The 25,843-nt window shown below is 51.9% G+C and overlaps 1 protein-coding gene across 3 annotated transcripts in view; it reads right to left on the bottom strand.

Moving 5' to 3' along the window:
• The window catches only part of DBN1 (drebrin 1), a 38,032-nt gene extending 12,557 nt beyond the window's left edge, over positions 1-25,475 (bottom strand). For all 3 annotated transcript variants that reach the window (XM_084839426.1, XM_084839424.1, XM_084839425.1), the window contains exons 1-5: positions 25,295-25,475; positions 3,047-3,102; positions 2,635-2,747; positions 653-727; positions 22-168 (exon numbers count right to left, since the gene is read on the bottom strand). In XM_084839426.1, coding sequence (XP_084695552.1) covers positions 22-168; positions 653-727; positions 2,635-2,747; positions 3,047-3,102; positions 25,295-25,380 — 477 coding nt within the window. In that variant the 5' untranslated portion in view covers positions 25,381-25,475. The remainder of the gene's footprint in view (positions 1-21; positions 169-652; positions 728-2,634; positions 2,748-3,046; positions 3,103-25,294) is intronic.
• Between the last annotated feature and the right edge of the window lie 368 nt (positions 25,476-25,843).

The raw sequence follows: 25,843 nt of genomic DNA, 5'->3' as shown, positions 1-25,843 counted from the left end.
AGCGGGAGCAAGGAGCATTACCACAGGTCGAGCATTCTCATCCTCCCGCAGGCGAAGGCGGTGCAGCACTGGACTGGCGATGCGGGCCAGGCCGTTGGAGAGCCGCTGCCCAATGGCTCCTGGGTCAATATCTTCCACGCTGCTAGCATTGACAATTACGTCCACGCCCTGTCAGGACAATCAAAGCGTGCAGAAAGATGGCATGAGGACTTCTGGGACAAGAAAGAAAGCAGCTGGCCAGAAAGACAATTGCTAAGACCCACCAATCGACATAGGCCGACTGCTCATTATCAATTTATCTTACATCAGGGGTGGGCAACGTTGGGCAATTTTCACCCCCTGAACCCTCCCCATCTCCCATGGGCCGCAGTCCATTGGGCGACCTGAAAACGAAGTTAATTTCTTTTTAAAAATTAGGGCAAGAATGGTGTCCACGATACTATGGAGTGCCCAAAAGGTCACAGCTGAATTTGATCCTTTAATGTGTGTTATATGGAGCAATTCTCCCCGCCCCTCCACTGCTGCCTTTTTCATGAAGCCCAAGAACTGTTCCACAAGATGCAAGCTCATGGTTGCCTCACCAGTTGGCTGCAACAGGAGTAGCCTCCCCCATTCCCATCTGTGTACCTCTCCCCCACAGCTTGCCACTGACCTGGAAGAACTCTGCAACCTTGGCCACATGGCTGGCGCAGGCACACTTGCGGGCATCAGCTACATCCTCTCCCACCTGTTGAGGGCGAGGACGCACAGTGAAGGGAAACGTTAGTGCCGGGAGATGCCGCGCTGTGTTCTGACAGCAGCAGGCATCTTCTTCATGCACATGCACGCAGACACGTGCAATCGGAAGAGCATCTGGATAGCCCAGAAGGAGCGGCACAGGCCAGAGCGGCGCCAGCACACACAAGAACCCAGTTGCTTCCCCTGGATTTCAGAACGGAAAGCAGGTCCAGCCGTTATTTGCCCTGTGGAAGGGCTCATCTGTGTGTGATTGGATGAGATGCAGAGAAGCAAGTCGCATCATGGTGCCAACAATGCAGGAGAGCAACCTCCCTGTCCCTGCTGCTTCTCCTAAGCCGCAGAGCATCCACACTTGGCAGGGAGGGTTCCTGGGACCATTTGCTAAGGACTGGGAACTAGCAGTGACGGCACACCTTCAACTCCTTCACAGCAGATCCTGCAGCCATAGGGGCAGGGAAGGGGCTCTTGCTAGGGCAACCAGCTCTACCCTTTCTCCTTCACTGGGGGTGAATGCAGCTGACAGTGTGCTACACAGTGGCCCCTTAGAAACTCACTGCGAGACGGGCAGCAGCATCTATGTAGAGGTGCAGCTCCCTGCAGCATCCAGCTATGGGGCATCCCATAGCCTCATGTCATCAATCATCCCAAGCAACCCAGCAGGCACGTGGGGAGCAATAGTAGGCCAGTGGTCACCCCACCACGTGGACAGATGCTGCGCTCTCTCCACATAGTTGCAGCCGCCCTGGGCTTGGTTTACAGGCAGCCCCCCATGCTGCAACCTCTCAGCGGAGTAAACCTGAAGTCAGACCCTATAGAGCCACCTTCCCCAATGGCCCTGCTGGGTGGGGATGATAGGAGTTGTAGTCAAACACTTGCGGAGGGCGCCGGGTTGGGGGAGGCTACTATAGAGCATAGCCACATCAACGAGAAGCAGATATTCAGAACTACCAGACCTGTGCTGAATTCCTGGAGAACAGCACTATGCCTTTATTCAGCCCCCCGCCCCCCAACACACACAAATGTCTGGATTTGGGGGGAGGGGGGTTGTTCATTTCTGCTGCTCATTTTGTTGCTGCTGCTGCAAATGAGCAGTGTGTTTCTTCTTTTAAATTGTAAACCATACTTCTATGGCAACTTTAAAAAATAAATGAATAAACAAAAGGCTCTTTTCCAAAAAGCAGCATTTAAAGATTTTCACTAGCCAGGATACGAGTCAGGTGATGCAAGCAAGTCTTGAAGGAAGTGGGGGTGGGCAGCATAATGTCTGTGTGAGCGGTCAACTTGCTGGATGGCCAGGGAGGGTGTAAACTAATTCCACTCAAGGGCAGTACAGACAAATTAATGGAAGTCCAACAGCCAGCAAAAGTTCTGCTAGAAAGACCAACCTCCACATCACTGCCCCTCTCAGAGCCGGCTTTATGTGCCCCAGAACTTGGGCAAATACTCATGCCAACCCTCACAAATGATGGGGGTACACATTCTTTCTTACACCGAGGTTGTCTTCATGTAGGAAATAAGTCACGCGAAACTGACGCTACGCTTGACACCACAGGGGCCTACCTCCACTGGCCTTCACCATTACGTAACAGTTTTAACAAATTCAACTCAGGCACATTTTCAACCCTATTCTGTATGGGGCTGCCCTGAAAGACCCTAGTAGTTACACAGAAGGGAGAATTTCACCTTGTGTGGCTTTTCCCACCAGAGGACTGCAGTGACAGGAAAAGCTGCATCTGCTAGAATTTTCCCCTCCTCTACAACTCTTAAAGATACAGTCATCCTCCCAGCATGTGGGCAGGTCAGCTTTAATCTTGTGTCCTGCACAGAGATGATAGGTTCCCCTTCAGGATACGGCAAACTGTCCCCACCCCCAGTCTCGTTAGAAGTAGGCCTTACCCAGTTAACGAGGACATATTTAGGTAGTGTGGCCTGGGGGTCTTTGACGCTGCAGAATCCGTACATCACCTTCTGATTCACAAAATGGCTGGAGAGCTCTTGTAGGCCACCAGCTGGGGAAAGAAAGCAACACATTCATGAGACACAGACAATTGCCCCAAACCCTTCTGGTTTGTTTTTCTTTTTTGAGACGGGGAAGGAACACATAATAAAAGTGAAAATGCGCCCTCAACCTTTTGGGCATGTCCCTGCCACAGGTCACATGCATCTAACTCCCCAATAAACCCCATTGCTAGTTCAGTTCTGCCCTCTTGAAGAACAGGGCCAAATATAAATGGCTAGGACTGGAAAGCCAAAGCAACATAAGGTTGCCTAACAAGGAGGAGGTATGGGCAGAGGCAGAAATACTCACTTCCTGAGGCAGCCAGTTTCAGGTTGTCAGAGTCATCTTCATAGGTGTACAAAGCCCTGGATGACAGAGAATCATGCAAACAGGTTGGGAGAAACAGGTACAATAAGGAGGGGAGTAAATCCCCTGTTACTGCAATTTTGTACAAAGGAAACCCAGATTCAGAGCTAAGAAAAGCTGAACGCTAGGATCTGTACAAGTTAGGGATATTAAAGTAGATTTTGCGTATGTTGGGTTATTTTGCACAATTTATTCTGCTGCTGTAGTCCTCAGGAAGGGCAAGGAACTCTGCAGGGCACTGAAGGCCTACCATCCAGTCACTGGGAGTTCCAAGATTTCAGGCAGGAGTGATCCCCACACACATCTTCACAGCCCACAACACCTAAAAACACTGGTTTCTTTCTTCCTTTTCTCCTCCTTTTAATTGAAAGCGGAGTCTCTGGAAGTTGAATTCTATACCCAGCATCAATTTCTGTGTTTTATGGTGCTTGCACAGGATGCCCACCTGGAGACTAAGACCCACGCATGTTGCCAGCAGCGAACTGCTTGCCCAATAAGCATGTGGCAGGAGGGGGAAGAGAGAGAAAATAGTGAAATTAAAGCAGCAGCGGCATATCAATGAGGCATCCCGGTTTGTGTGAAGGGGCCTCCATGGAGACAGTCTCTATGATACCGCCCTCTCTTCCCTATCTACTCAGGAGGGTCCACTCCCTCCCCACCCTTGCCAATCAGCCAGCAGGGATCAGGTCCGAATGCTTTCACACACCCTACCCAAGTGCACTGGGTTCTGTTCTCTTTGCCATCTCATTTCAGGCCCTCCTGGGAAGGGGGAGGAAGGAGCAAGGAGAATTGGTCCAGGCTGTGTGGGTGGAGAAACTGAAATCTCAACTTATCATGGCAACCAGCATCCTTCTGTCACCATGGCAACCACACTGCCATCCAGCTGGGACACAGTTGGACGGTGATTTACAGGGAAGTTGTGTGTGTGTGGGTGGGGGGATTTCAATGGCAGCTGGCCATGTGCTGTTCCTACCACGTGCAGCAGCACAATCACATCACAGGTCAGGAGGTCCCTTCCCCACTGGGCATTTCCAAGGCTATAGTGGGAGTTTGCCGAGTTGCGTCTCTTTTGGGACATCACGTGCTCCATTTGCTGAATTGCCAAATTTTTCTGACGTTCACATTCCAGTGCAGACTGGGGCTTCGTCTGCCCCCAGTCCCTTGGTCCAGAATCCTACTAGAGTCACAGGAAGAACTCCAGCATGGACTGGATCCATTTACTCCCCAGCTCCATCCCCTCAACAGCCACATCTCCTGGAAACATTGGCTTCACCAGATAGGTTTCACACCACCAGTTACACCTTTGCTGCTCAGTGATGTCTACTTCAGACTTCCCCAAACTGGTGCCCTCCAGGTATTTTGAACTTCAACCCTCACCAGCCCCAGCCAGCATGGCCAATGGTCAGGAATGCTGGGAGTTGTAGTCCAAAACATCTGAAGGGCACCAGGTCGGAGAAGGCTGGTCTCTATTCCTTTGTTTGCTATTGGAAGAGGGTGTATTACAGACAAGCCTGAGAATTGACAAAGCAGCACACTCAAGATCGCAAGCTTTTCCCCTCAATCCACCAACCACAAGCGTTTTTTGTCACCCTATGCAGGGCAGGTAAAGGTGAAGACAGATGTAGCATAAGGGGCCCACTTCTTGTGCTCTGTTTCGCTTTTTATTCATTTGTTTGTGTGTTGCATGTATATCCCACCTTTCTTCCAAGGAGCCCAAGGCAGCGTACATGATCCTCCTCCTCTCTATTTTATCCTCACAACCTTGTGAGGTAGGTTAGACTGAGAGTCAGTGACTGGCCCAAAATCACCCAGTGGGCTCCATGGCTGAATGGGAACCTGAACCCAGGTAACCCCAGTCTCAGCCCAACACTCTAACCACTACACCACACCGGTGCATCTATTCTTTGAAGAATCTAAATCATTTCATACCAGGCAGCTGCCCGTCTGCAATATACCCCACCCACCCCCCACTGCTGCCACAGTCACATGTGAACAGGATTCCCAGAATATCAGATTGTCCCCTCTACAGAGGACCGAGCAGTTGCCAGAGGAGGCTTGAGCTCTGTCCCCACCTAAGGTTTGCGTGCATCTTGACAGGCTGCAAACACGTGTCCCATTTCTCAAATCAATGATGCCATGGGATCCTTGGAGGAATGTGCTAGGTAGGCAGAGATGCCATCCTCTACCTGTTGTAGAAGGGGCTTGTTGTAGTTGGAGGTCCCTGGCTTGGAGCCCAGATTTCCCCATTGATTTCCTGGGTCTTGTGCTTGGAATGAGGTTGCCAGCTGGCTTCTCTCCCTTATGTCACAGTTACCCTGGGGGGTGCCCTGCAGCACCTTTATTTCTCGACTCAGGATCAGGGAAGCTTGCTAGGGCCAAAATTGTGAGAAATCCCAACATGCGTTGGTTGGCTATTCCACCCTTCCCCAACCTGGTGCCCTCTGGGTGGGTTGAACTATAATTCCTGGCATCCTCTAGCCAGGTTTGGGAAGGCTGGGCTCTTCCTTCACTGACATGGATGGAAAAATCTATTATTTGAAGCACCTGAATGTATATCAAACAGATATTTAAAATGGCCAAGAAGCAATTCACCTTTGTTCATTGTTCCTGTCTGCGGAGTTCAATAAAGTGGCCGCATGGAGCATCCATGGACTTGGCAAAATTGGGAAGGCCTCGGTGCCTGTCGCTCTTTTCAGCCTTTCAGAGCCACTGCTGCCTCATGGCACAACGAACCTAGTTTTATTGCTGGCTATCCATATAACCGAAAGTTCAACAGGTCATCTTGTATGTGCTGAAAACACCTCCATCAGCTGAAAGCCAGCTGCCGGCTGGTTCTCAGAATAGCATATTTTTATCCAAACATCCTGGAGGGACACTCCAAATGTCTGGATGAGATTGAATGAAATGATGTTAAACATAATATTGCATCTGATTTGTCAGATGATTTTTTCTTTCTTTTTTTAGAGCAGGGGAGAAGGAGAGGAGAGGAGAAGAGAGAGACCTGGTAACTGCGGTGTCAGTTCTGTGGTGTTCAGCAGAGCTACCATGCTCCGATATAAAGGTCATCTCTTGAAACAAAGGACGACTGGTAACCATGGCTCATACTGACATGAAGTCACATGGAGCATATCCTGGAAGTATTTTACCCATTGCTTTTCTGTGGAAAGGGCACTTTGCATGCAGTGGAAGAGCACACACTTTGCCTGAGACCATGGAGCATCACCACCAGTCTGAACAGACCAGATTTCCCCAACCTGGTATCCTCTGGATGTATTGTACTACAGTTCCCATCATCCCAAACCAAGCACAGCTGGTTGGGGGAAACTGGGGTACAAAATATTGGGATGGATGGGCAAAGAGACTGCCCTTGTATAAAGCAGATTCCTATGCCTGTTTGTACTCTAAGGCAGCCTTTCTCAATGTGCTGCCCTCCAGATTATTTTGGACTTCAACTCCCATCAGCCTTAGACAGCATGGACAATGGTCAGGAATGCTGGGAGTTGTTGAACAAAACCACAATGTTGGGGAAGGCTCTTTGTCCATCTGTCCCAACATTGTTACTCGTCTTGATTGGGGATGATGGGAGTTGTAGTCCAACACATTTAGGGCATGCCAGGCTGAGGAAGGCTGCTCTAAGGAGCTCAAGCAACATATGAGGGGCAGGGCCTTTTGCATGTTATCCTCATCATAAACTTGTGAAGGTACATTAGGCTGAGGCACAATGACTGGAAACAGGCAACTCCATGTGTCATGGCTGGGCAAGGATCTGAGCCCAGCTCTCCTTGGTCCAAGTCTAGCATTCTCCCCAACAGGCTCTCAGTTTAGACCCTCAGATTTGCTGGATGACTAGAGTTTAGATCTGGGAGGTACTGCACTGTATTCCATTTTTTAATCATCTTATACCAAGTAATTTTGGATTGGTCCCTATCTAAGCTACCTCAAGAGGATTGTAAAGAGGATGAAAATGGATAACTGTCTGTACACCACACTGAGCTCCTTAGAGAAAAGACAGGACACTAACATGATAAACTAAATCATTATTGGCAAAATCCTCATCCTTTTTATTTCTTAAAGAGAAAGCACCCTAGTTTTCCTTTCCCAGCACATTACATATTATGATCCCTTAAACTCCACTGGTAGATCCCTTAATTTCTGTGATGGGAGTATGGAGGGCAAATCAAGGCCTGCATTTTCCTGGCCCATTCATTACTTTAGGGTGCAATCCTATGCATTCTGTTTCTGTTTAGACAGAAGAAAGTCCTGCAACTTCCAGCATGCTGGGGAATGCTAAGAGTTGTGGGACTTTTTTCTGTCTAAACATGCATAGGATTACACCCTTAAAAGCTTCTGTCAATGTCTTTTCCTTCGGACTAACAACGTGAGTATACCCAGACCTGTAGAGACAACCAAAACTGAACCAGGAGCTACAGCACTCAGGTTTACCCTTCTCTTCATTCATATATCTGTGTGCTCAGGGCCGGCCCTGCTATATAACAAGGTGAAGCAACCTGCTTCAGTTGGCACAAGGTGGGGCGTGGCGGGGCGTGGCGGGGCAGGGTGTGACGGAAGCAGGACTTGCTTTCTGACTGGTGCAGCAATATTTTTTTGAAGCATTGACCCCAACAAAGATGGGTGGTGACATCTGGGCTCTGCTTTGAGCAGCAAAATGTCTTGGAGCAGCATGGTGTGGAATACTGGGATATGTGAACTGTAGACAAGAGAGCAATACATGTTTTCTGTACAAGTGTAGAATGTATCATCTGGCACAGAATTTGGTCTCCTAAGACTCAATATTTTTGTTGTTGTTTAATCAAGGTTCTAGCTCTCATGATTGTCAGGATGAACTTGATCATGTAGGCAGAGTTTGATGTTCATGTTCAGACAGGGCTTCTGTTTATCAGTGAGATTCTGGTATCCTGCCCACACCACTCTCTGCCTCATGGCTACTATTTCCCATCCTCCTGTCCACTTAGTCAAAGCTCTTCCTCTTATCTCAGTTCCCTCCCCTCCCCTACCACCCCACCTCTTGCCTCGGGACCCCAAATCCTTTTGATAACCTGGTCATTATAGAAGCAGAATTATGCAAAATGAAGGCATAAAAATAATTTAGTTTGCATAATTTATTCCAAGCATATTGTTTGTACTTCTTTGGTACTGAGTGCACATAGCACTAGCTATCACAAGACAATGACTGGATTCACACAACACGACAACCCACCCTCAAGGTTGAGTGTGGGTTGTCACTGAACCGTGGGTTGTTGTTGAAATGTGGGTTGTTGTGTTGTGTGAACCCAGCCATACTAACAAACCATGAAGAGAACCCAGTTTCTTGTTGGGTTGTGAACTGTGGGTTGTTTGTAGTACCATGGTTTGTTAGAGTGGCTGGATTTACACAATACAACAACCCATGTTTCCATAGCCCACAGTTCAACAACCCATACTCAACCTCGAGTGTGGGTTGCCTTGTTGTGTGAACCCCATGATTATATGATTATATACTACCAACCAACCTATTGACAGTGACCTAAGGTGGAACGACATATTACTAGGGACTGTAGCTCAGCCCCATTTTTGCCTCATAACACTAAAGTGGGAACATTGTAGGGCAGAATTAGTTGGCAGTCAATCCTTCTTGCATAACATCAGTTCTCCCCTGCCAACTAGAGTTTTGGTGCTGACTTGACACAAGCCAGTTCTACTCCCCAGCCAGTTTTAACCTGTTCCCCGCATCCCCAAGCCAGACAAGCCCATCTGAAGGGAAAACAACCCTTTCTAAACCATCAGGGTGTTTGCAGAGCGTAATTGGCAGGTGCCGGAAGAATTACACCCCCCCTTCTGCATTACCTTGGCAAACATGGGTTTGGGGGCAGGCATTTGTTGAAAGAATGTGTATCTCCACCTTTCGAACCCCTTACCCAAATTCACTCCTGCTGTCCCATGGATCCTTTCCAGTCTGGGTTTGGGTTCAGTTTGGTACTGCAACAGCCTTGACGGATGACCTGTACCAGGAGCTAGACAGGGGGAGTGTGTCCCTGCTGGACGTCTTGGTGGCATTTGCTGCCATCAGCCATGGTTCCCTTCTGGGATGTTCGGTTGGTATAGGACTTGGGGGCACCCATCTGAAGTGGCTCTAGTCCCATCTGGCTAAATGTTCCCAGATGGTGGTGATGGGGGAGTACTGCTCACCCCTCTCCCTTGGCCACTGATATGGCAGCCTTCTCCAAGCCTGCGCCCTTCAGATGCGTTGAACTGCAACCCCCATCACCCACAGCCAGCATGGCCTATGGCTATGCTGACTCAGGATGGTGGGAGTTGCAGTCCAGCATATCTGGAGGGCACCAGGTTGAGGAGGCTGGTCTATGGGGTTCCTTGAGGCTCTGTCTTATCCCCTTTGCTTTTTAACACTGACATGAAGGTGCTGGGAGCGGTCATCAGGAGGGTTTGGGGTTATGCTGATGACACCCTGCCCCACCTCTTTTTCAGATAATGCCGAGGAGGCTGTGAAGTCCTGGACTGTTGCCTGGATGTAGACATGGATTGGATGAGGGCTAACAAGTTGAGGTTCAGTTCAGCCAAGGCAGAACGGTCCCAATGGTCAACAGACAATCTACTCTAGGGTTGGGAGTCCAGCCTGTTCTGAACTACACCCCCCCAGAAATATTAGGTTCACAGTTTGGGGGTACTCCTGGATGCTCACTTGACTGCTCTGACCAGGAGGGTCTTTGCCCAACTTTGTCTGGTGCAGCAACTGTGCCCTTACTGGAGAAGACAGATCTGGCCACAATGACAGATACTGTAGACCGTTGCTTTGAATTTAGACTACTGCAATGCATTCTAAGTGAGGCTGCCCTTGAAGAGTATTCAGAAACTGCAGCTGGTGTAATATGCTGCAGCCAGACTGTTTTCTGTTGTGCAGTTTATAGACCATATTACACTGGTTGTATACAAGCTGCACTGGCTCCTGATTTGTTTCAAGGCCCATTTCAAGGTGCTGGTGCTTATCTATAAAACCCTAAATAGCTCAGGGACAGGATATGTGAAAAACTACCTCCTCCCATATGAAGTTGCCCAGTCTTCTTTTGAGACCCTTCTGTATGTCCCACCACCAAAAGGGGCTTAGTTGCTGGGAAGGCAGGACAGGGCCTTTTCTGTGCCAGCACCCTGACTGTGGAACTCCAGCCCAAGGTAGGGTGGACTGGTCCCATCTCTGTATAGTTTCAGATGGGTAGTAAAAATATTCTTATTCCATGGAACTTTTAAAGTTTTTTAGTATGTGACGGGTTTGATTCCACAAGATAGATATAGATATATATATATATATATATTGTATTGCATTGTATTTTAAATATTTGCATTGTATATGTTTAATTGCTTCTATGGCACTTTAGTCTTTTGGGCAGATCAGAAATGTACTAAATAAATAAATATTGCTCTGCTTTAATCTGGTTCGTTGTTCAAAATTGTTTTAATATTTTATTTGGTTTTAATGTTATTTTTTGCACACCGCCTTGGAGGCTCTTGTGAGGGCCAAAAGACAGTTTATTAACACTCAAATAAACAAATGAATAAAACAGGGAAGCCCTCCCCCCACGACCTATCCAGCTGAGAGATATTGATCCCTGCCAAAGCTGCAGCACCTAAATCAGGAATGGGGAATGCCTGGCCCTCCAGATGTTGCTGGACTGCATCTCCCATCAGCACTAGCCAGCATAACCAATAGTGAGAGATGATGGGTGTTGCAGTCCCAACAACAGGAAGCCCACACATTCCCCACCCGTGACCTAAACCTTCCCAATGCCACTGAAAGCAGCAGAAAGAAATCCACACCCCAACTACAAGTCTCTAAAGAACAAGTGGCTTCTTTTTTTTCCATCCAGGAACAAGCACACTCGTGCTACTGGGAATGTCATGAAGGACCCTGCAATGCTCTGTTTCCCACCTCCAGTGAATGCACCAGAAAGCTGCAGCACCAGCAGGCTCACTGTGCAGGGAATGTGCTGGCTAAGCATTTCTGAGGAGGTGGGCGCTGCACCCAGCCCAGGCCAGGAGAGAAGAAAGGCGAGCTGGGAGAAATCCCTTCGAAGCTCTGGTGTACAAAGGCAGGAAGATTCAACACGGGGTCCGGAATTAGCCACAGACGCAAGAGAATCCACCCACACGGCAATTTTCAGCCTCTGCAAGCTCATGCTTCCCTGGAAGGACTTGAGGGAGAGAACCGAGGGTGACACAGCTGGAGCAGGGATTGCTACCCAAAGGTGTCAACAAAGCTGGCCAAGGCGGGAAGAGCAGAGGGCTGAAGGAGAAGTGTCAAGAGAAAGCAGCTGTCTGTGGGATGCCAAGCCTCTGGCTCATGATTCACCTTGCCAGCTTCTTGCACACACCCGCGCGTAGCTTCCCAGTGTCCAGGGCACAGTCCTGCCATGTGCAAGCAGTGCCCTTCCCAAAGTGGGCTGGGCAAGGCAACAGCCATGCCACAAGGAGCCAGACACTGATACTGGCACACATGAGATCGACTCTAACCCAAAAAGCCAGATCCCCTAATTGGCAGCTCTGGACAAGGCTCTTTTCTGGAATGCAGCTGCTGTCAGAGAAGATGGCACTCAGGCGCACCCCTGGGCCCAGGCAGCAGCAGAGGAAGTAGCGGCACGCAACAGATTGGTCTGGCCCACACAGGAGCTCAGACAGCGCTGGCGAATATGCTGGGCTGTTCACAGCCACCCCAGAGGGTGGCAAGGTGGGCCAGGCCTCTGAGGCAACAGAGGCTGAGGAAGCTGGGAAAATGCACCATATATCTGAAGCACCTCAGAGATCATCTAGTCCAACCCGCTAGGCTTTGCACTACAGGGTGCAGCTAGTGCCCCTGACAGATGGCCATCCAGCCTCTGCTTAAATACCTCCAGTGAAGGAGAATTCACAATGTCGCCTATGCTTTGCTTGGAGAAACAGCCCTTCAGTTATAGCTCACTGGCTACAGAGGTCCACAGATACTGCCATGCCTGGGAGCTCCCAATAGCCCAATGGTGGCCCTGAGGACATTCTTGAAGGAGCTTCTTGCAACTACTTATGCCAGCCTTCCCCTACCTGGTGCCCTCCAGATATGTTGGACTACAACTCCCAGCATCCCCTAGCCAGAACATGCTGGCTAAGGGATGCTGGGAGTTGTAGTCCAACACATCTGGAGGGCACCAGGTTAGGGAAGGATGGCTTATGGCTTTAAGGCTCCCAGGTGGTCCAAATGCATGCAAGACAACGGATGCCCAGTGCAAACCTGGTCTGGTGACTCCCCTTCATTATATAGCATCCTCATAGTCCTTGTATAGATAGAACAACCCCTATATACCCTCACCTCACCTTGGACTGTATTATTTCTTATGGGCGTCTAGCGCATAAGTCAGAGGCTAGAGATTAGTAGGTTGGAATGTCATCCTCGCAGACTGGGGTGTCCGTTTTGATGTAACGATGAAGCTGAACTAACAAACGCAGCTGAATGTTCACAAAACTACATTGAAGCACATGGCTCAGAATGAAGAAACGGCAGGTCACAGACCAGCGCGCCAGCTGGGGATCTGAGCTCATCAGAAAACAAGGGGATCCAGACAATATGGTTTTCAGAAGGGCGGTGAGCTCTGTGAGCAATCTGCTGGCTGCCCGCCAGATGATGTCGCCCCAGTAAATGTGTCCCTTGTGGAGGGTGGGAAGAACCAGAGTTTTCCAGAACTCAACCCACTCAGTTCAATTGCTGGGAATCCGAGATTCTTTTCGCAGGAAGCATATCAACTGCATTGGGGAGTTTGTTTGTCTGTCTGGACGGTGGCTGGAGGAGTATCAAGAGGCAATGATTAAGAGTATCAGGACTATACTCCTGATACAAAAGAAGAGCCTATATTGGTAGTATTAGCCTATATTAGTATTAGTGACTGGAGTGATAGTAGTAGCCTACATTAGAATAGTTAGTGATAAGCAGCATTAGGTGTGTGTAAGAGTATCCAGAAATCTCATAGGCAGCAATTAGTTACTACCCATGCGAGCCCCATGACACGCTCTATCGCGCTCCTCGATATGTCACGGTCCACATCATGTACCAGTCATCTCTAAAACCCCAGGTACCAGGGGAGGTGCACCAGTTCCTGATGGCTCCGTTAAGTGGGTTCTTTCCTCACCCGGAAAACCTCCACACTAGTAAAGATACACATGTCCAGCAGCCAGGCTAACACCACAACGCATCTGGCTCACCATGCTGAGGGCTGCAATGTGTACAGGTGGACAAGCAGGAGGAAGATCAGCATACAGCAACGTGACCTTAGCAGCTAAAATTTAGTGGAAGAACTAACAGCACCAATGATCTGGGGATGGGACAAAACAGTGGCTTTGAGTGGGAATAAGACAAAAGGTGTGGAACAGATTCCTGGTCTTTTTCATCTTGGATCAGAACAAGGGAATAGAATGGAGACAAAGGAGAGACACTGTCTTTTCTAGCACAAGACTTTTCCAGTAAGATCTAGCCTAATGTTTGGTCCAGCTCAGAAATAGTTCATTCTGTTTTATCTTGCAATTCACTATTTTTCATGTTCCCTCTTATACTTTTTTAAAAAACTACCTTTGATTACAATTGGGCTGGAAGCATATTGCACAGGTAAGGTGTGAGGAACTGCAGTGGACTGGCCAACTTGCAGGGACTCGCTATCTACAGCAGGGGTGGGGAACCTCAGGCCTGGGGGCCAAATCCAGCCCTCTAGGGTTCCCCAAAAAGCTATGTGCCCTTCCCCTGGCCCTCTCCCTTTCCCCCAACCACTGATCATTTGGCAGTTTCCTGGCTTTTGCGCAGGGTTTTTCCCCATTCTAAAGGGTTGAAATACCTCCAAGGCTTAGTTACTAGCAGTAAGATCTTTAAGCTACAATATGCTGGTATTTTTTGTAGTTTTGGCCGTTGCCATCAGCTCTGCCCACCCCTGGAATGTGGGCCCCCAAGAGCTTCTCTGAAATTAAATCTGGCCCTTGGGCTGAACAGGGTTTCCCAACCCTGGTCTACAGAACTGGTCTCCCCGTTCTAATTCTTTTCTCTCACATACATGCACACCCTTAGCGCATGCACACGGCCTCTGGATCTGGGGCAGATCTTGCTGTGGTACCTCTGAGGCAGTATTAAAGGCCAATCCAGCAAAAAAAAACTTGGCGGGATCGTGCTTGCACACTTCTAAGTGGCCAGGGGCAGACTCAAAGGAAGGAAAGTAGACACTTGCTCATGGCACTTTAAAGACCAGCGGAGCTAGCCTTGATTCTGGCAAAGCACCACAGAACATCCTTCTACCCAAGTGCCACACTCTGTATGCTTTTTTTTTTTTTTAAGGTTTACTTACTATTCTATAGTATATTTTTACTTTTTCAGATGCAGAGTATCCTCCTGTGCCAATGCAGGAGTGCTTGCTATCAATTTACAATTTGGCAACAAGGAACGTTCACCTCCCAACACACACACTCCTAAAACCACAATTTTCAGTTTAACATTTATCTTGTTTTCCCTCCCGCCCCTGCCCCCGCTCTCTAAAACTGTACACTGCCCTTGTCTAGCACTGAAAGGCAGACATACTCTTTGTCAGCCATGAAAGGAAAAAGCTACAAACAGACCGTTTCTAACAAGACTATGACCTGTCCACCTGGGCAGTGAGGTATAGTGCTGTGGGGGCTAAATCAAGGGTGACCACAGTGTTTCACTAAGAAAGAGGGAAAAAAGCAGGTTTTACCTCATGTAAGAGAAGCAGGCAGGGGTGGGAGGACAGAGAGGAGGAAAAGGAAGGATGCTTCATCTGGACATCACTGGCTCCAACCAAGACAGTTAATAGTTAATTTTAGCTAATACATTTTTATGCAGCCTCTAAGGAGCTCAGAGCAGCCATGCTCCTCCTCCCCTTTTACTCTCACAGCCATGCTGTGAGGTAGGTTAGGATGAGAGCTAGTGGCTGATGCAGGGTCACCTAGAGAGCATCATAGCCAAGTGAAGGTTTTCGCCTGGGTATCCTAGCTTGATTCTCTTTCACCCAGCCTTCTCTGACCTAGTGTCCTCCAGATGTGTTGGATTGCAACTCTCATCATTCACAACCAGCATGCTCTAACCACTACCTGAGCCTTCCCCAACCTGGTGGCCTCCAGATGTGTCCAACCCAGGAGTTGTAGTCAAACACATCTGGGGGTCACCAGGGTGGGGAAGGTTGAATTACACCATGCTACAAAATGTAGTCCTACATTTTGGAAGTGTTGGAGAGGAGCATCTCATGAGAAGCACTTCATTACCAGCCTGCTATAGCCCTGGGTGAACAGGGACTAACTGGTACAGAGGACTTAGCCATCTGTGAATCCATCTGTGAATCCATAATGGTTACATGTCCCTCTTCCAGGTGACATTGCGAAGCAGCCCAGTTCTGGCACAGAACAGAGCCACCCACGCTGCCCTTCGTTCCAACAATGGGTAGCTAATTTTAGTAGCCTTTGTCCACTGCTAGCTTGGCCCTAAGCTAGTGGTGTAGTGCTGGAATCAAAAACTGCCACAGGCACCTGCAGGCATCGGAACATGAGTGGACAGGCAGGGACAGAGCCTTTCACAAGTGGCAGGAGTGGCACGCAGTGCCACCATGAGATGTGGGGCAGGAGAGCCTCTTCCCCACCCCCATGCCACAACGCCTTTGAACTCAGCAATTAGGCTGCTGGCAGGGGCTGTACGCAGCGTAACCCTGGAATATAATTGCTCCCCACGGGTGGGAATGGAAGTAGAGCGGCAGCAGCAGCTGCTCTCCACTAAGCAGCCCTCCCAGGGTCCTCCCGGTTGCACAACAACTATCAGCTCCAGTGGCAGCAGGCAGTGTTGTGGGTGAACAGTGCGCATGGGGGTGGCTGCCCCCTCTTTCTTGCACTGCTAGCCAGCATCTTGCACAGGGCTACATGTGCGCTCCCCTAACGCCTTCGGCAGAGGGGCGGGACTGCACTTCCTACCTGCACAAAGTCTGAGTGAAGCCTCAGACATCTGCACAGGATCCCCCTGTGACAGGAACATCCAAAAGGGAAGAGGAGCCTCATGTGCAGCCCTCGCCAGGCCTTCCAAAAGGAGAGGAGGAGGTGGCAGCAGGGAAAAGCCTCTGCCCTGACCTCACCCAAGAGCATCTGGCCTCTCGCTGGCCTAAAGCACTTTTAATGCCTGTGTCAGCCTTCCCCAACCTGGCACACTCCAGATGTGTCAGGCCTCAACTGCCATCACCCCCAGCCTTGCTAGCTGGAGATGACAGGAGTTGTATTCTGACATGGCTGGCCTACATTGTTGAAGGGGGTGTGAGATTCTCTAATAGAAGACATACCCTTCAAAAAATATATCCCACCTTTCTCACAAATCCCTCTCTCCATACACACACACACACACACACACAACATCTAAAAATAATTACAGGAGAGAAGATATTCTCAAGCGCCTAAAAATGCTTTAATAAGCCTGACGTGTTTTGGAAAGATATTTCCTTCCTTAGGGGTCACTCGTCTTTCTCCAGATATATTTTGAAAATTCTTACTGATATTTTCTCTGTTTCGTTACACTTGAGGATGTTTTCTTTCCTGGCTTTTTTTTTTTTTTAACATTATGTGTGCCTTTGCGTTTCGCTGGTTTTAAAAAAAATATGACCTAGATAGCCCCCGCCCTCTCTCTCTAAAGACAAGCTGGGCTCCATGCCCTATCACTGCACCCGTTCCTACCAGGCCCCCATTCAGAAACGAAAGCCCTGTACACAGGCCTGGCTTATCCAAGCGGCTGGTAGTAGGTAGTAGGTAGTGGGGGGGGGGACGGGGACGGGGACGGAGGGTCTAAACAAACTGGACAAAACAGAAACCTTTCAGAACTCGCCCTGCTGCAGTCGCTGCAGAAACCCGGGCAGTAGCTCCAGGTTTCTGCGGCAGACACACCAAGGACCGGATGCAAATCCTTGCGCCCCCCCCCCGCCCCCATTGTGCAGCCCCAGGTCCAGCAGGCACATGTGTTTCTAATGCACCACCAGCCCCAGGGAGCCGGCGTGCGGAAAACGGCACCAAATTCCTTTCTGATCAAGTAATGAGCCCCAGCAGCCTCCGCAAGGGGGAGGGGCCGCCTGGGCCGCCAGACCCCAGGCCTGGAGGAGGAGGAGAGAAAGAACCACGCGACGCCTCCGCTTTGGTGCAAGGGGCAAGGCTGGAAGGCACGCCTGGCCCGCGGACAGGGAGGAAACCGTCGCCTCGGGGAGCGCATTTCGGGATCCTCCGGATTAAGCAAGATTGCCCCCTGCTGCACCCGCCCTCCCCCCTACGACCTCTGCTGGGATCGCTTCTCTCCAGCACCAGCCGTCTGTCTGTCCTGCACCCCCACGACCCCAGCTAGGCCTACGCCCTCGAACGCCAATCCCCGCCCGCTGCCCGCGCCGAGCATGCTCTGCGGAGAGGGCGCGCGCTTTCCAGGAGGCCTCTAGCACAGAGCTCCCCGGGCGACAGAAAAATCGGGAGGCCAGCAGCTCCCTCCTGACAATGACGCCCCGTCTCCGCCCCGCCCCGCCCGCGCTCTCGGGGCTCCAAGTTTCAAGCAGCAGCCACGCGCGATTCGGATTGCTGAGGGGTTCGGGAAAACACTGTGCCGACTCGGCCAGTCCCGCAGACCCCGCCACCCCGACCCCCGGGACGACTCCGGCGGGCTACTTCCGTGAAACGGCCTCCCCGAACCCGGCGCCCTCCAGATGTGTCGGCCTACAACTCCCACCACCCCGTGCGCTGGGAATGGTAGTCCGACACATCTGGAGGGCGCCGGGTTCGGGGAGGCTGCTGTAGAAAGGCCGTGGGTGAATGGATGGGGGAGACGGACAAGGCAGCGCCTCCCCTCCCCTCCCGTCCCGTCCCGCCCCGAGCCTTTGTCCGTGGTCGCTCCCAACCAGCGGGCGGATTTCTGCCACGTTCAGCACTTTTTGCGGTTCCCAGTCAGGAGTCGCTTCTGCCAGGTAATGGAATTGATGCCCCACAGTCCAGCGAGCAAGCGCTGCCCGCGGATTTACAGTCGCCTTCTCCCAAGTAGGCAGGCTCTAACCCCAATGCCCTTGAGCTGCAGGAGCCGGTCAGGTGCCCTCCCCCTCCGCGCTGGGGCCGAATTACTCGGACCGCGTGTCCGAGTGCGTTGACAGCTGCGGGGCAGCCAGGGTGGGGCTCCCCGCATAAAGAAGCGATTGTTCAGCCCCGCCCCGCCCACCCCCAGTTGGCTTCACAGCATCCCTCAGGGAACGAGAGCCAGAAGCAATGTAACAGGCAGCTTTCTTAGGCCCCTATTTCCTAAAAGCACATGCAGGGCTTGATTAGTGCCAGCCAGGAGTCAGCCCCAGGTTTCATTTTCGGTGCCTCTGCGCATGTGCTGAGTGCTGTTCCTTCGCCACTTAGTAATCAAACAGCCTGCCCCTCCAGACATTTCCGGTGAAGGAGCATGGCTGCCTGGCCATCACGGACCACTTGAAGCTATGCACTGCGCGCAGAGCGATCACAGCGTCCATCTGCGATGGCTGCTGCTACATTTTGTTGCTGCATCTTGAGAGGGGTCAGTCTGCCTTGGCCGCTTGGAGGAGCTGTGCAATATTTGATCTCCAAATAAGTACAACTCCCCCCGTACCGTGAACCCCGAAGCTACCGAGCCCACGGCACAGTTCTTGCAGGCTCAAGCCACACAGGAGCTGGGAAGCAGGGAAGCCCCTCAGAGAACAGAAGAGGCAGCCAGGAGCCTCTGCTTGAAATACTATTTTACAGTCAGGCATTGGGGGCTGCCTCCAGGGCTGGCCCAAGACATTCTGCTGCCTGCGACAGAGGACAAGATGGCAGCCTTCTTCCATTCCACATGCAAAAGTTGGCTGGCAGTTGACTCTTGCTTCAACAGTGGCAGCAGGAAAGGGTCCTTGCCTGAGGGCCGCAGGCTAGTTTGGGTGGTGCGGACAGGCTGTGCAACACTTCCAGCTCTGTCCTTCAAGAAGGGGTAATGACCAGGGGGCTCAGGAGGAATGCTTGGCCGGTCTGCCATTGCTGCCCCGCAACATCTGCCGCCTGAGGCAGTTGCTTCGCTCTGCCTAGCAGTAGGGCCAGCCCTGGCTGGCGTGCAATCCCCTCTCTTCAAAGGGAAGTAGAGGGTGGTGTCTGGGGGCAATGCAAATTCTATGATTAGAATTTATTGCCCCTAAAACCTCCTCTCCCACTGTACCTCAGAGCACCACGGTCTCTACGCTTCCACTTTTCCTGAGCCATATGTAGCTTCCTGTGTCCCACCTATTGACCAAAGCTACCCCAGCCCCACCTTGTTGCTCTCCAGAGGTGTTGGACTACAAATCCCATCCTCCCCAGCCAGCAAGGCTGGGGATGTCCCCAATCTTTCCAGCTGCCACCTCAGTGTTCTTTTACTACAGCGGTGGGCAACTTTTGGGAAGTCAGGGGCTGCATTGGTCCCTGTGGAATCCTTCGGGGGTAGCATGTGCGGACAGGGCTGGTGGTGAGGGGTGGGGCCAGGACACACACAGGCCGCATGCTCTAGCCGTCACAGTCCCTGCTGCTCCTTTCCGCTATTTATGTCAGGGAGAGATTCAGGCACAGCAGAATGGATGAGAAGCCAATGCCGGTCTCAAGAGTGGCACTTGCCTGGCTCAAGCAGGGATAGCCTCTGAGCACCGGGTGAGGAAGCTGCTTAGAGCAGCATGTTGCAGACGGGACAGCATTTTTAATGTTGCAGCTGATGGAAGGTACTTCTCTCTCGCTTTCTCAGGGCAAGCTTAATGCAAGCACTTCTAGCGCTCAGGAAGCAGGAGGGGACAAAGGAAGGCCAGCCAGGGGAGAGGCAAGATGGACGAGTTGTATAAAAAGAAAAAGTACCAGAAGGTAGAGGGGGATCTGGAGAATCCAGTAGGAGGTAAGGGAGGCCAGTGTGGCGTAGTGGTTAGAGTGTCCAACTAGGACCAAGGAGACCCTGCACAGCTATGAAGCTCTCTGGGCCAGCCACTTTCTCTCAGTTTGCCCTACTTGACAGGGTTATTGTGAGGATAAAAATAGGGAAGGTGAAGAGCCATACAAGCCACCCTGAGCTCTTTGGAAGAAGCATGGGTTCAAATGGCCATTATGACAGAAAAGATGGCAAGGACAGCAATGGAAACAGGAATTGTAACTAAAGCCACAAAAGATCATGGTAGGGAGGGGGCAATTCCAGGGGGCAATATAGGAATGGGGGAAGTTTTAATATTTTTTTATTAGAACTTCAGAAAGTGTAAGGTCAGCTGGATAGGTGAACAAGCAAGGCTAGTTTGGAGCTAGACTCCCGCCAGCTTGCAGTAATTTAAATCCTGCATCTCTGATGGGGGGGGGGGCGAGTTAGCTCCTTCCTCTTTGAAACCAACACAGGGCAGAGCCCTGCAATAAAATGAGAATGCTGCTATAGAGTGCCTTGTGAATAATAATCATGCAATGGCAGGATTTCTATTCTGAACCAAGATATATGAAAGCACGCCTTTGCCTTGCCTGCTCACTTGGAAGACCCAGGCATCTCTGACACAAGCCACTCAGAAACTGGAGCACTAAATATGTCCAGGCATAAAAGGCCAGTAGAGCAATCCTAAGCCACTGGGGATATTTACTCCTTGAAATCTTATTGGCTGCAGGCTGGACCTCACCCTGGCAAGTGCCAGACAAACACCACCTTCCTGGAGGCATCAGGAGCAGGTGAGTGGAGGGCAGCCCATGCCCTCAGAGCAGTTCACCAGAGGGGCACCAGGCTCCACTCAAGCTGGATTCCTCTTTGTGCTCATTAGACAAGGAACATTGCCTTGGAAACAAATCCATTAGCACATCTAGAGCACTCAGCCCACCTCTAGCTGCAGACGACTCTGGGAATGACCCCATTTTCTATTCAAGGGATTTTCTCCCACATTGACCTTTTCTGCCTGCTTCTTTTCCTCTCCTGCTCCAGACAGTCTTTGAGCCCCTTGGCAGCAGTACTGTTTCCTCCCTGATTGTCCGTGGCCCAGATCTGTGGCCATCCAGCATCCCACAATAACAGCCCCTTGTCCCAGGGAGTCAGCTGTCTTAGGATGGGTCCCCATGAATTTTGCTTCGCTGTTCCATCTCCCCGGTTAATATTACCATTTATACAGCATCATCAATGTACATCAGAGATGGGGAACCTTAGGCCCAGGGATGAAATCTGCCCCCCCGATGGCCACACCCCCTTACCCTGGCCCCACCCCTTCCCCAGCCACCAATCATTTGGTCGTTTCTTGCCTTTTCCACATTTCCCCCCGTTCTGAAAGGCTGAAATGCCCCTCCGAAGGCTGAGTTACTAGCAAAAAGAGCTTTAACCTACAATATGCGGGGGGGGTGTGGCCCACTCTTTTTGCCTTTGGCCATGCCCACCACTGGAATGCAGCCCCCAAGAGCATCTATGAAACTGAATTCAGCCTGCAGGTTGACAGAAGTTCCCACCCCTGATGTACATGGTATTTTACTGTATAAGTGGCTGGGGTGGGGGAGGCAGGGGGAGAGAAGAGCAGGTTCCTACTCCAGGGGGCTTACAGTCTAAGGCAGCCTTCCCCAACCTGGTTCCCTCCAGATGTGTTGGGACTACACCTCCCATCGGCATGTCCAGTGGTCAGGAATGATGGGAGTTGTAGTCTAAAACATCTGGAGGGCTCAAGGTTGGGGAAGGCTGATCCTAAGTTTGACAATGGGAAGAGAAGAGAGGGAAAATTACACTTCATTTTCTCTCTCTTGCCTTTGTGGGTGACCTTTCCCCCTATCTCAGGTTCACGACTTTCAGAGCACCCCCACACACACAATGCTGCAATCAGTTCCCGCCCCCTCCACTTCCTACCACAAACTCCATACATACCATGTGCTCTAGCCAGCTGCCTTTCTTACTGTTAGCAAGTGCATGCACGATTTGGAGGTTGCTGAACAGGCCACAAGGCCCTGGCTTTCGAGCGGGAAACAGGACCATCTTGCAGTGCCTGGGCCTTGAAAGGGAAGGAAGTAGGCAAAGAGGAGCAGCTGGAGACCTTCTGCTTTGGAGGGAAGAAGAGGAGGGGGGCAGGCTACAAAGAAGCAGGAGACCTCCCCTGAGCTCTGAAGCAGCCCTGGTGGGGAGCGGGGGGGGGGCAGAAGGAAAGTAGACAGCAGCCTAGAACTTACTGGCCTGGTACTATCAAGGGAAGGCAATTGTTACTGTCAAGGCAGAGTGGGATAAAGCACTGATGAAGCTTCTTAGTACCCAAAGAGAAGCCATAGACACCTGTATGGCTCTCCACAGACCAGAGTGGATCGAGTGGCTCTGCAGGAGGGGACAAGCGCTCTGTCATTCTGTCCCCCTGTGACCCATGTGCTGCTGATGTGGGCAGTTCCAGAGACACCATGGTAGTAGACGGGAAGGAGTGGCTTGTCAGGTTCAGAAGAAACAATTGGGTTGGTTTCAGGGTCAGAACCAAAAGACAGACCCTGCCCAAAGAACCACTCTCAGATGGGGAAAGCCCTTGCCTTAGGATAATGCTTCATGCCTTCACCACCCCAGATCAGGAAGGGGAATTCAGACATGGCCCCTGTAGTGGGGAATCTCACAAGAGTGCACAGCACATTCATGGGGATTTTGCCTTCTGGAGACAAAAGAGCTTTCAGCGACCTGAGTGGAAAGAGAAAACCACAACAGTGATAAAGGGAGCAGTATTCCTGGCACACAGCAAGGGAGAGTATGAAGGGCAGGGTGTGGTACCGAGAGTATGGAGGGGACCCAAGAGATTCAATAAACTATTTGCAGAGAGGGAAAGCCCTGCATGTCAGTGAAGACTGAGAGAGAGAGAGACAGGGAGGGAGGATCAGTAGTTCAGGGTAAACAGAACCTCACAAGATTGTTATAACAATCATCTCCAAGTCTCAAATTCTGAGTAACTCTAAAAAAATAATAAAAATCTTAGCACAATATGGATTTGGTCTCCAAGGCAGCCCTCCCCAACCTGGTGCCCTCCAGATGTGTTGGACTACAACTCCCAGCATCCCCAGCTTCTAGACAGGTGGAAAGGTCGGTGGAGACCCACCCCCACTGCATCCCAAACGATGCACCTGGGGGGGCACTGTCCCGGTACAGTTGCAGCTCCCACCCGGCTGATGTAGATAAAGTACCTATCATGTTGATTTTTTAAAGAACAACTACAGAACAAGCTCCTGAGAGGTGCCCCAGAACATACCAATTATTGCTAGTCATGTATGTACCACACTTCTGTACAATGTGTTTTCTATTGTTCTTTAACCTCCTCGTCTGCATAACAAAGTAAGGGTGGTCTCCAGTTTTACAAGTGGGGCACGGATGCTGAAAGAAAGTGACTTATTCAAAGCCACACACACAGGCTATAGGTGGCCGTTGATTCCTTCCAGGTCTCAACACTGTCAGGGATTGCTTTTCCCTTGCGGTGTTGCATAATAGGTCCCTGATTAACCGTTCTGTAATAGCAGGGTGAATTCATCTCATTCCAAGACAAGGTGGCCAAGTGCTTGCTGGCAACTGAGATGCAGCTAGCTTGGGCATCACTTGAACCCCTCTATCCAGTTCTGGCCCCACAGTAAAGGCACACACACTGAACTATCTGGGAACAAGCCTCAACCACCTGCGCCATTCAGCTGCGAACATGGGCAGACTTCATCACTTGCCCGAAGTCTCAAGGCAAGGGAGATGACAGGAACCTTCTGCCTCAGCGTGTGAACATCCATTAGCTGGAAACACGAGCAAGCAGGCCTCATTATTAACACCCTCCCCTCCCCCACCCCCAATTAGGTGGCTGCAAAAATGGAGCCCATGCCTATTGTTTTGGAGGCTTGAGGAGATGGCTCCCGTTTCATCTCTCTCCCTCTCGCTCTCTCCCTGGCAGCCCTCAAATCAAGGCGTCCCTATGCAGTGGCGGGCCCAGAGATGACCAGAAAGGGCCAGGCGGAAACACCCGACGGCGTGTCTGTGAAAAGCCCCGGCTCAAAGAGAGAACTGTGTGCAAGAGAGGGACGGGCCTTTGCCCTATCCTCGAAAGAGAAAGAGCAGCCCGTTTGCCAAAGACGCGCACGCTTCTGCAGATCCAGGCCTCGGTCGCTCTGAGCAAAGGATGCGACACTTGGGGGCCCTGCCCTCCGCGCGCTCGCTGGGTCGGCTGCCCGAGGATGAGGCCCCCCTCCACTCCTCTCACAGACCCCCCTTCAGCCCTCCTCCTCGCAGCCCACCAGCCCCTCCCCTCAAGCCTTCAGACCCCCGCCTCCCTCCCCGTCCAGCCCCACCTTCCTTTGTGTAGCGCGTCTCTATCAGATAACTTTCACCCTCAAAAGGGAGGGGGGCAAGACGGGCGCCCGGGGCCACGGCTGGGCGAGGGCCGCGGGCGGAGCGCGGATTAGGGCCGCGTGCCAAACTGAATGGCGGGGGGCCACCTGGAGAGACCACCGCGGGGGGTTCGTGGCAGCTCCGCAGGGAGCGAGCAGGTGGAAAGGACGTTGGGGACCCGCCCCCGCCGCATCCCAAACGATGCGCCTGGGGAGGGGGGGGGAGACGGCGGGGAGGGGGGGGGGAGACGGCGGGGGGGGGCGTCCTGGTGCCGATGCAGCACCCACCCGGCTGAGGCGCACCTTCCAGCCCAACATCGCGCGCGGGGGGTGGGGGGTGGGAGACAACGTTATGGAGGCCTCCATGAACTGCGCCCCTCCCAAAGAGCAACAGGGGCTCTGCCGGACGGAGTGACGTCCTGTGTCCCCCACCCCCCCGCTCCGGACTACCGAAAGGCTGCCGGGGCATCCGCAGCCGGCGTCCTCCTCGTGCCCCACAAAGAGAGGCCTCGCCCCAGCAGCCCCCGGCCTGGCCGCGTTGCCAATGCACCATTTTGGGCTACTAATGGCTTCTTCCCCCAGGCTGCGCCCGCCCGTCCCCGGTTCGGCAGCATCTGGCCGGTGGGAGGCGCGGAATTCCCTCGATCATCCTCGGTCTCTATATGGGGAGCGGTGGAGGAGGGAGGGAGGGGGCGGCGGATGACTGCGATTTCCCAGAGAAAGCGGGCGGGCGGGCGGGCAGACGCCGCCCACGCCCCCCTGCACAAAGCGGCTGCGGCCACCGCCCCCTCCCCACGACGGGGACAAAGAGCTGGATCGCCCGCTGCCCGGGGCGCTTACCAGTCGGTGGGGCTGTCTTCCCCGATCACCTCCTGATACGAGGCCAGCAGCTCCAGGCGGTTCGCGCTGAAGCTCACGCCAGCCATGCCGGCGGCGATGCTGCTTCGGGGACGAGTCGGGGGGCCGCGGTCGGGTGGAGACAGGCCGCCTGCCTGCTTGCCTCGGAGATACTGCAGCAGGAGCAGCGAGAGGGAACCGGGCGGGCGAGGAGCGGAGGCTCCGCCTGCCAGCGCCGCTCCCGGTCCTAGCGCCGGCCGCCCGACGGCCCCCCCCCCCCCCGACGTCTCTCCAGCACTATCAACCTCCTCCTGATTTGCCCACATGCGGTGGTGCCCGGGGGATCAGCCATCTTGCGGCGCATCACTTAAGGCGTTTTCCTTGAGAGGCAGCGTAGTGGGCCCACCACGTTCTGCTGAAGGAGAGAGAGAACCGAAAATTATACTAAGCCAGTCTTGCCCTACCGGGCTTAAACTTGTTGCTTTCTCAAGAGAGCTTCTCTTTCTCAGCCTAATTGCTGTTTTTAGCTACTGAAGCAGAATACAGAAGTTC

The sequence above is a fragment of the Heloderma suspectum genome, chromosome 2 (assembly GCF_057233095.1).
Source record: "Heloderma suspectum isolate Gila_16-S chromosome 2, 16-S_ref, whole genome shotgun sequence".
Taxonomy (NCBI): domain Eukaryota; kingdom Metazoa; phylum Chordata; class Lepidosauria; order Squamata; family Helodermatidae; genus Heloderma; species Heloderma suspectum.
The sequence above is the reverse complement of the archived record's forward strand: the minus strand, read 5'-3'. Positions and strand labels throughout refer to the sequence as shown.